Genomic DNA, 11318 nt, shown 5'->3' with positions numbered 1-11318 from the left:
ACCTACTAATATTGTACTGCTTAACTAAAACTTCACATACAAATTCACCACTAAGGAATCAGTAAACAATTCAGAGATGTGTGTCACAAGGAGATAAAATCATAAACCATAGAAATGAAGGGCTGGAAAGCATCTTGAGATGTCACCTCGTCCACCCTCCTGTGCTGACCATCTAGACCATCTCTGACAGGTGTTTGTCTAAGCTGCTTTTCAAATGTCCAATGACAGGGATTCCAAAACCTGCCTTGGTAACCTGTTCCGGGGCGTAACTACCCTTAGAGTTAGAATGTTTTTCTACTATCTAAACTAAATCCATCTTGCTGATTTTGATGGTATTTGCAGGGGAAAGGTCATAGAATCATAGAATATCAGGATTGGAAGAGACCTCAGGAGGTCATCTAATCCAACCCCCTGCTCAAAGCAGGACCAATCCCCAGACAGATTTTTGCCCCAGATCCCTAAATGGCCCCCTCAAGGATTGAACTCACAACCCCGGGTTTAGAAGGCCACTGCTCAAATCACTGAACTGTCCCTCCCCCCGAAGTGTAGAAATCCCAAAGAGCCTCTCCCTACCTCTATAACCAGTTTAAACATCAAATAAAATAAAGTAACACCCCCACCCCTCCACAAATGTATCTGTTTCATGTCATGTCCCACAGCCCACAGGCTACTGTTACTGCTTTTTAATTATTACTTTTCTTGATAGACCCCATGGCAGACACAACAGAGGGAAATAAAACGTCCATTACTGGATTCATCCTCCTGGGCTTTGGGAATCTCCATGAACTTCAAATTCTTCTCTTCCCGCTGTTTCTAGTGATCTACATTATGACTGTGGCCGGGAACATCCTCTTCATTGCACTAGTTTTGGCTGATCAGCACCTTCACACCCCCATGTATTTCTTCCTGGGGAACTTGTCCTGCCTGGAGACCTGCTACAGCTCCACCATCCTGCCCAGGTTGCTGGCCAGTCTCCTGCCTGGGGACAGAACCATTTCTGTGAGTGGCTGCCTCGTACAATTTGATATCTTTGGTTCTCTTTTAGCTACAGAATGTTGTCTCTTATCGATGATGTCTTACGATCGGTATTTAGCCATATGCAAACCTCTGCATTATGCAGCCCACATGACGAGAAGATTTTCCTTCCAGCTAGCAGCTGGGTCTTGGCTAAGTGGGTCTGTGGTCAGCACCATTGCGGCATGTTGGTTATCACAATTGATTTTCTGTGGCCCCAATGAAATTGACCATTTCCTTTGTGATTACACCCCATTGATAAAACTGTCCTGCAGTGACACCAACTTGATAGTTCTTGTGAATTTCCTTCTCTCCTTTATATTCATTCTTCCTCCATTTCTCTTAACCCTGACATCTTACGTGTGTATCATCCACGCTGTCCTGAGAATCCCTTCCAGCACGGGGAGGGAAAAGGCTTTCTCCACCTGCTCCTCTCACCTCATCATCATCACTATTTTCTATGGGACCGTGTTCATTGTCTACATGCTCCCAGGCACTGCGGCACTGAACAAAGTGTTCTCCATCTTCTATTCGGTCCTGACTCCCATAGTGAACCCCCTCATCTACAGTCTGAGAAACAAAGAGGTCAAGGAGGCTCTGAGAAAAGCTCTAAGTAAGACTATGACTTTTATAACCAATCGCAAACTTTTTTCTCGGCATTTATTGTAGATTGCAATTAAATGTGTATAACAGGAACTCATTAGATGGAGTGATGTAGCAAACCACAGCTCACGTGGGAGCCCTGAATTACCAGACCTGTTCTAATACTTACAGTAGGACCCATGCAGAAGAATCAGTTCATAAGTAATGATTGCAGAGCCAGGTATTCGCTGACTCGTGAGTTATAGTGTGGATGGGCCCTGGATCAGCCTGGGGTAAGGGGAGCTAAAAGACTGAGTTAATAGGGAGCAGGTTTAAAACAAATAAAAGGAAGTACTCCTTCACACAACACACAGTTAACCTGTGGAACTCCTTGCCAGAGAATGTTGTGAAGTTGAAAACTATAACAGGGTTCAAAAAGGAACTAGATACGTTCATGGAGTATAGGTCCATCAATGGCTATTAGCCAGGATGGGCAGGAATGGTGTCCCTAGCCTCTGTTTGCCAGAATCTGGGATTGGGTGACAGGGCATGGATGTTGTCACTGTGTGTTTTAACAGCTATAAAGCTTTGACTTTTTAAAATCAACATTTCCTGTCATTAACTAATTATTGTCTGTCCAGCCCTGTTGTGTCACCCATCCTCACAATTTCCCACAATTGTGTATTAGTATATAGGCTTGTTTGTGAGCCTGGCATAGAATTTGGGGTTTGACTTTTTGATACTCTTATAGCCTTACTAATATGTGTGAACAAAGAACAAAGACGCTGTGTGTTACATCTGCCCACAAGCAGATAGTGTTAAGGTCTTACAGGGTATGGTGGGAGTGTAATATGTGAGCATACACTGGAAAGTTGCCTGGATCTTCTCTCAAGCCAGGGTCAAGCAACCAATCAAGAAGGGCAAGGAGGAATGGGGCGGGGGGCAGGCATAAGACACACTAAAAGCCAAAGAAAAGTCTGGCCATGGCCAGAACAAAACGTCACTCCTTACCTCTCCGATGGAGTACAAAAGAGGTCGCATGAAGACCCCAGACTCACGACCCTCCAAAATGGAATATGACCGTAAGTTGTAAGGGGTAGGACCAGGGGTGTGCACAGCAGGTATATTTGGGCCTGCTAAGAAGTGGGGAATGGGGAACAGGGACACAGGCAAGGTTCTGCGGTGTCAGAGCTAGGAAGGGAGACATGGGGTAAACGCTCTGCGGCATCAGAGCTGGGAACGGAACACTGGAAAACAGACTCGGCCGGCATGTAGAGCTGTGGATATGTTTGCTTGAAACTAACCCCAATAAACATCACATTGCCTGCACTTTAGACTTCTGGTCTTCTGCTTTCTGTCTGCGTGACGAGAACCAGGGTAGGAGGTGAACGGAAAACCCTCTAACACTGTGATTGTTCAAATCAATAAAAATAATTAAAAAAAACCTTAAAACTCATAATTTTGCACAACTGTGAAAACATAAATTGATAAAAATGTAAACAGAATGCTTCAAGGTGCACACTGGTGTCATGCATTGAAATTAGAAAAAAAATGGGATTCTGCCAAGCCTAACTAAAGGATATCCTGATACGGTGCTTTTCCAATCGCTCTTGCTGAAGCTGTTCCACTGTGTACAACAGTTAAATATTCCTCGGGCCTCATAGTGAGCGAAAATGACTCTGTATCCCAGTGGTCAAAGCAGTCACTAACTCTCATTGATTTCTATGGGAATTAGGCACCTAAATACTTTTAAGTGTTTGGGAGACTGGCTGTCACATGTGCCTTTGAAAATCTTCTCCATTCATAGGGGCAAATTCTCTATTCATCCAGTTCAAATCTCACTGAAGCTACTTCCACAGTCCCTGTGTGGTTCGGAAGGTATTTCCATATTCTAGATGTGGCTGTCCTCGGCCCCCCTTCTCTTCTCTTGCTGTCGGCTCTGTTGACTTTTTTCTATTTGTCCCCATCTTACCTGAGCTGGACACAATACTCCTGATCAGCCTTAATAAGCGTGGTAGAGAGGGAAAGAAGTGTGTCTCATACTTTGCTTACAACACACCTGCTAATACATCCCAGAATGGCGTTGGGGGTTGGTTGGTTTGTTTCCAGCAGTGTACTGCTGTACATCCTGGTTTTGTACAGTGCCAGCTGCACATGCAAGAATGTACCTGGGGCTAAGGGTCACTGGGGCAGCAGAGGGTGAGGAATGGGAAAGGGGCAGCTCTATTGTAGCATGGGGGCACTAGGGATAGCAGAGGAGGAAGGCTGGGAAAGGGGCGGCTATAATGTGCACTGGGCATTGGGGGAAGCAGAAGTTAATGTGGCCAATGTTTTATGTAGCCTCGTTAATGATCTCTCCATGGCAGCTGATCACAGAAATGACCAAATAAAATAATTCTTTTTAACTGAAATCTCAGGTTTAATAATCCTTAAAGTGATGAAGAGTCAATCAACTTGGAATTAAAAACCTAACCCGCAGTGTGAGAAGATTCAGCTCTCTCCTTGTCTTCTAGCCAATGTGCAGGTGAGACGTCTTTCCCTTGAAGAGTTAAGCAATGGGATTTCATCCCTGTTGGCATTGACGGGGTGTGAGCCGCTTCTTGGGAGAACCACGCCCCCAGCCCCTCCCCTTCTGCCTGAGGCCCCGCCCCCATCCATCTCCCCTACCCCGCTGGAGTCCCGAGCCCCTATCTCCGCACCCCGCCACAAGAGCACCAGGCCACCCCTCCACAGCTCCCACACCCCCCGAGCAGTGGATGGCATGGCCCCAGTGCCAGGGGCTCCCAGCGCTGGGCAGCCCCAACTGCCTCAAGTCCCTGCTGCAGGCACCAGCCCCAGCCCCAGCTCCAGCTCCAGCCCCAGCACGCTTCCCAGAAGACAAGCAACCTGCCAGGGCTGGGGCCAAGGGGAAAGCAGCAGCCGGGCAGGGGCCTCAAGGTGGAGCGTGGGCCGGGCCATGCTGGGCTGTTTGGGGAGTTTTCACCTCCCTCAGCGTATGATATGCACCACCCAGGGCAGTCAGCAATGTATTTGCCAGAGGTCAATTAAAGAAACAAACAAACAAACCCCTTTTTTCAAAATGCAATGATGCGAGCCACAAATAGTCAACATTTGGACATTACGAACAACAAAGCTTTGACACAACATTTTTCACTCTGGGGATAAATTGGAACGAGACCTTACTGCACGGTTAGGGGGCAAATTATGGTAGTAGAGAACTGGGAATTATAACTGTCTCCTAGTTGTTTTTTTCATTCAGATATAAGTGGATATTTGTATCCTTCTGTAAATGCTGGAAGAAACCTTCCCTTCAGGGAAAAAGGTGACAGTCGGTCAAAATCTTCATGCTGAAAAAGGGCAGTGTTGGAGTCAAGTTGTAGAATATATTGCAATACACACAACTGAAATGACTATATGGACTGTACCCAAACTGGCCCATGATCTGGCGTGAGACTCTGAAACTTTTCTGGGACGTGGGAAGAAATGATTTGTACTTTATAATCTCAGGTCTCTGAGTTCCATGCTTCCATGGTATGGGCCTTTCCAAGAACCCGATGGGAGTTAGGTGACAAATTCTCATAGCAATTTCACAGGACTTGGGTCTTTCTTGTGTACATAACCCCCCTTTGAAGATCCCAACCTCAATGTGTAAAGCACCTGTTGCACCGGCATTTTCTCACAGCAGGCTGCACTTTCTCGTTTCGGATACCACTGACCAGCAGCCTTGAGCTAAGGGTAACATTTTCAAAAACAATGAAGCAAACTTCAATAGTGACATAGGAGGCTAAGTCCCGTTGCCTTTCAGTGAGATTTAGGTTGCTAAGCCTGAGTAACTGAGAAACGTTTGAAAATGGGACTTAGGCTTCTAAATCACTTACAGTCTTTTTAAAATGTTACCTGAACTACTTGAGTGAGCTCATTGGATGGGGACTGGGTACATGTGTGCTTGCTATGGAGGGCAACAGGGGGTTGGATGGAGAACATGTAAGATCAGCTAACTCTGGTGCCATTTTCAAATCTTTCTAAGGGGATTGGATGGGAACTCAGTGTCTAAATCACTTTGGCAGCTGTAAAATCTAGAATTGGTGCATTACTTCTTGACAGTCACCCTAGCGTTCACGCAATAACGAGAGACATTTGTTTCAAGATTAGAAGTTTCTTCCCTCGCCAGGACTCTCCCTTTGAGATTAGAAGTTTGACTCTGGTTTAGTTTTAGAAAATGTCCGTAAATACCAACTTCCCCTTGCCTGTTGCATTCCCCACAGCAGACGTGCCTCGGGAGACGGCCTCTCCCCGCAGAAGGATATATAAAGAATCAGAAAAGACGTTCCCCATTTGACAGAGGGAATGAGGCCCAGGGTCATGTTACCAGACATGGCAAAGGAGTCTCAGTAGCTTTTCTAGGTTGTTGTTCCAGTTTCTGGGCACATGGAAGTAAGTAAATGCAGCGGAGGCAGAAAATGAACTGAATAACCTGGATTCTGGTACCTGAAATGCTGTGTGAGCAGGTGACAACAGAGACCCCAGCTGCTGACAGACCCACCTTAGAGGTAAATCAATCTTTTCCGCTCTGATCCTTGAATCTTGAGGAGTTTGAGACAGTGTAGGTCAGTAACTAATCCCATGGGAATCGAAGGGAAACTGGGCACTGATCTCTCTCAAACTTCGAACCGAAAGCAAAGTGACTGATTTTAGGAATAGGAAAGTCCTGTCAAGTCATCTCTATCCTAGCTCCTTTCCTGGTGTCCATCACCCTGGTATCTGGGCACCTCACTGCCTTGAATGTATCTATCCCCTACTACCCATATGTGATGCCATTACCCCTGATTTATAGATGGGAGGTGGTGCACAGATGGGCAGATTTCGGGTGTTTTTTTGGCACCTCAAGACCCAGACCCCCCAGTAGGATTGGAAATCGATGGGCATTAGATACAGCTGCTACTCAGGCACCAGGATACATTGTTAGGTACTGTGACAAAGTTCCTCTTCTATCTTGGTGGGTCCTGAGCTTATTGGCGGATTTTGTTGCCTCAGAGATTCACCATGTGGGTTAGGGAACAGCCCAGAGACCTTCCCCTCTGGAAGAACCCACAGTCCAGGTCAATTGGGAGGTTTGGGGAGAACCCGGGCCCGCCCTCTACTCCGGGTTCCAGCCCAGGGCCCTGTGGACTGCAGCTGTCTATAGTGCCTCCTGTAACAGCTGCATGACAGCTACAAGTCCCTGGGCTACTTCCCCATGGCCTCCTCCAAACACCTTCCTTATTCTCACCACAGGACCTTCCTCCTGGTGTCTGATAACACTTGTGCTCCTCAGTCCTCCAGCAGCACACCCTCTCACTCTCAGCTCCTTGCACCTCTTGCTCCCAGCTCCTCACACTCTCGCCACAAACTGAAGTGAGCTCCTTTTAAAACCCAGGTGCCCTGATTAGCCTGCCTTAATTGATTCTAGCAGCTTCTTCTTAATTGGCTCCAGGTGTCCAAATTAGCCTGCCTGCCCACTGGTCTGGGTTTGTCACAGTACCTACCAGCCTTTGGAAATCTGCCCTGAAAGTCACACAAGGGGTTGGTGAAGAAGCAGGGAACTGAACCAACATCTGCCGAATCCAAGGCCAGCGCTTCAAACACGGGAGCAGCCTCCGTTCCTCTCTCACCTCCCCTCCTCACCCCTACAGCGCTGTGCCCTCCCTGGCAGCTCCGCCGTCACGGGGCGCTGAGTGAACGGCCCTGGGGAAAGCAGAGCTGCTGTTGGCTGCTGCGCTCGGTGCTCGGGGGCAGACACTGGCTGTAAGTAGACTTGGCAACATCGGTTTCTTTCTCCCCTTAGAGGGTTAATATTGGGATTATTTTATCTTTCAGATTTTTGCCACAACATTTAACTATTAAGTTTTACAGTCACAGGACGCTCAGGAGGGTTAAGGTGCGAGGGCAGCGCTGCCAGTGGGGGGGAGGGGGGGCGGCTCCCGACCAGCTGAGGGACCCAAGACACCAGGGCACATGGGGCAGGGAAGGCGGCTGCTCTGGCCAGTGGAGCAGAGATCCATGGACAGGGCTGGGAGCAGGAGGAGGAGGCGGTGAGCCCCCGGCCACGGGAGTGGTCACCTCATTGTTGAACAGCGCCGTCGATGGGAAGAAACCATTCAGTAGCGGGGTGGCCTCCGCACAGCCAGAGACTCACCATCCTCCTCACAGCCCAGGCCCGCCAGGGCCGCAGCCTTCCCCGCACCTTACGGCTGCAGGGATGGGTGTCGCCAGCCATGTGGCCATGCAGGAAGCCCTCAGCAACTCTGCTGTCCCAGCCCCGCTCATTGACTCCCGGGACCGCTGGGTGCAGAGGGCTCCCTGCCCGGCCGCAGGGCCGGTGACACCGTCGCTGTGGGTGCAAGATGCAGGGACAGGCTGCACTAACCTCCACTCTTACTGATAGTTTCTGTTGTTGGTTTGGTTGTATCAGCTGATATCGACCTTTCCCAACGTCTGCTGATGGAAATCAAATCCAGCCAAGCTGTACATTTAAAGAAAGCTCAAGGCGTTCCCTGTCCAAATCCCTTTGAAATCAAAGGGGCCCATCCTAGAAGTCAGTGGAAATTTTAACTTAGATGTCAGCGGAGCAGTCTCGGACAGAACAGAATTATTCCCGGGGTGTAAAATTAAACTTGTGCATAACTCTGTGCAGGGTCCGGGCCTTATTGAGCAATTAATAAAGATTAGTAAATTGGTCCAGGAAAAGTTACAACCTCACCCACCCTCTCTCTTTAAGGATCAGTAATGGGGAGAGACACAGTAATGGCAGACTAGAGAGAGAGGGGGGATTAATATTTCTTTTAACCAAAGATAAAGAAGAAAACAGAGCTGATCAATATTTCTGATTGGCATTTTTGATGAAAAAAAGTTTTGTTGATAGGAATCAAAATATTCCAGGGAACAGATCAATTTCTATGCAATTTTGATTAGGAAAAAAGTTATTGTATAGAGCTTTATGAAATAAATTAATATAAAAATGAATAGAAATAAATGTAAAGATCTATAATACACAATGTAATATACTATAAAAATATCATAGAAAAAATAAAAAATAGGTAAAAACATTGTAAAAAGTAAAATTGGAATGAAATCCAACATCTGAAATCATGCAATTGCCGATGAAATGGAAATTTGGGTCCTACACCACTCTCATAATGTGAAAATTGCACATTTCTTACACATTATGAATTTTATCCAGCATTTTTTCTTGCAAGGGAGGATCAATTTCTAGCTAATGTGGTGGTTTCTAGCAGGAGTTGTTTTGGTTTTGGTTTTTAATGAAGATCTCATCTCCATATGTCGAGTGTCCGACGGCAGGACAATGAAGTATTGTCCTAGGGAAGGAGAGGCATTGGTCTGACGATAAAAACTTTCCAATGGCTCTGCTAGAGTTAGGTGGCCCATTTCCACTGCAATTCACTTGGAGTTGGCTGCCCACACACTGCAATTCCCAGCCTTTGTTGTTTAGTTTGTTTCTCTGTTGCGGCTCCCTCTACAATATCCAATCCTGGCCCGGTTCTCCCCTGGATCTCCAATCGATAAAGGCCATTGCCCTGCTCTGACACACCAGGTAGTGAAACATGTGACTATTTGAAGCAACACGTTTTTGTACTGTTGTACCTAAGCCCCATCACCTTAATATTTGAGTGCTTGGTGCCATCTCTCAAGTTACTACATGAGTTTCCAGAGAGATTAATGTTTTGTTGAACCTGCAGTCTGCTCAGATATGAAATCTGCCCCTGGGATCGCGAGATGGCATTTCCCCTCCCCTGGCCTCCATTCTCCACTCACCCATATTTCCAGTAGCTAGCAGGGGGACAATGAAAAAAAGGTTATGTTTTATTGAGTGAATTTTCTTCATTTATGTGGCAGTCTTCATTTCTTTCCCGTAGGGAAACCAAACGTCCATCACAGAATTCATCCTCCTGGGATTCGGGGATCTCCCAGAACTGCAGGTACTTCTCTTCCTCCTGTCCCTAGTGATCTACATCGCGACCGTGGCAGGGAACGTCCTTATCGTTGTGCTAGTTGTGACTGATCAGCACCTTCACAGCCCCATGTACTTCTTCCTGGGGAACTTGGCCTGCTTGGAGACCTGCTACAGCTCCACCATCCTGCCCAGGATGATGGCTGGTCCCCTGACTGGGGACAGGATTATTTCATTAAATGGGTGTGTCACACAATTTTATTTTGTTGGTTCTCTGATTGCTACAGAATGCCTTCTCTTATCAGTGATGTCTTATGATCGATATTTAGCCATATGCAATCCTATGCGCTATCCAACCCGTATGAGTCACAGGTCTTACCTGAAGCTCGCAGGTGGCTGTTGGATAGGTGGATTCCTAGGTAATAGCATAAATATGTTGTCGATATCTCAGTTAATATTCTGTGGCCCCAATTGTATTGACCATTTTTTTTGTGATCTCATCCCCCTTGTAAAACTCTCCTGCAATGACCCTCACCTGATGGAAATGGTGACTTTCACACTCAGCTTGCTTTTCTCACTGGTCCCATTCCTGCTTACCTTGATATCCTACATCTGCATCAGCTCCACCATCCTGAGAATCCTGTCCATCACCGGGAGGCGAAAGGCCTTTTATACCTGCTCCTCCCACCTCATTGTGGTGAGCATTTATTATTCAACTCTGCTGACTGTGTATATGTTCCCAACCACCGACATCCTGAGCGACTTCAAGAAAGTTCTGTCTGTTGCCTACACAGTCCTGACTCCCTGGTCAATCCCCTCATCTACAGCCTGAGAAACAAAGAGGTCCAGGAGGCCCTGAGGAAAGCTTGTAGAAAGTTCATGTTTGGACCACGCTAACCTGTCAATTTCCTTGGGTTAAACTAGATATAACATGTGTTGGGGTAGGGCCTGAAGCAAAGCCTGCTGTAGTCCCAGGTCGTTTTTCCCTGAGCTTCATTGGGCTTCATGTCCTGCTCTTACACAGTGTCTCGCACCTTTCCAGACGACTTTACCCCCTTCAGGAGTCTGATTTGTCTTGCGTATCCCCAAGTTTCACCTCACTTAAAAACTATTTGCTTACAAAATCAGACATAAAAACACAAAACTATCACAGCGCACTGCTACTGAAAAACTGCCGAGTTTCTCATTTTTACCATATAATTATGAAATAAATAAATTAGAATACAAATATCGTTCTTACGTTTCAGTGTATAGTCTGTAGAGCAGTATACACAAGTCACTGTCTGTATGAAATTTTAGTTTGTACAGACTTTGCTAGTGCTTTTTATGTAACCTGTTGTAAATCTAGGCAAATCTCTAGATGAGCTGATGTACCCCCTGGAACACCTCTATGTACCCCCAAGCTACACATGGCCCTGGTTGAGAACCACTGCTCTGACAGCCCTGGGAGACAATGGAGATGGAGAGACCTCTTAAAACCTGGGACCCCAGTCTTGTTAGGGCCGGTATCAGATTCCACAGGTGGGTTTCACTGGGCTAGTGGGAGACTTGAACTTGTGGCTGCTCAAAGTTCAGACAATGACCCGCGATTGTGCTCAGTGAGAGGGTGCAGGTGAAATGGACTCAGCAGGAACGCTCAGCGTCCGTTCATTGTAGGATGGGAGACTTCTAGATACATACACGCACACACACACATGCACACACACGTATGCATACATGAACACATATACACATACATGCATGCATATGTGCATACATGCATACACACACTCAC

The 11318-nt window shown here is 46.8% G+C and overlaps 1 protein-coding gene and 1 pseudogene across 1 annotated transcript; both read left to right on the top strand.

The window, feature by feature from the left end:
- The first annotated feature begins 711 nt into the window (after positions 1–711).
- On the top strand, positions 712–1683 carry LOC135975465 (olfactory receptor 11A1-like). Its single transcript, XM_065566518.1, has one exon. It carries the CDS (start codon positions 712–714, stop codon positions 1681–1683), a length of 972 nt encoding a protein of 323 aa, XP_065422590.1.
- Positions 1684–2614: 931 nt separating this feature from the next.
- On the top strand, positions 2615–10441 carry LOC135975464 (olfactory receptor 11A1-like; annotated as a pseudogene).
- The last annotated feature ends 877 nt before the right edge of the window (positions 10442–11318 follow it).

The sequence above is a fragment of the Chrysemys picta genome, chromosome 13 (genome assembly GCF_011386835.1).
Source record: "Chrysemys picta bellii isolate R12L10 chromosome 13, ASM1138683v2, whole genome shotgun sequence".
NCBI lineage: Eukaryota > Metazoa > Chordata > Testudines > Emydidae > Chrysemys > Chrysemys picta.
This window is presented reverse-complemented; position numbering and strand designations above follow the sequence as displayed.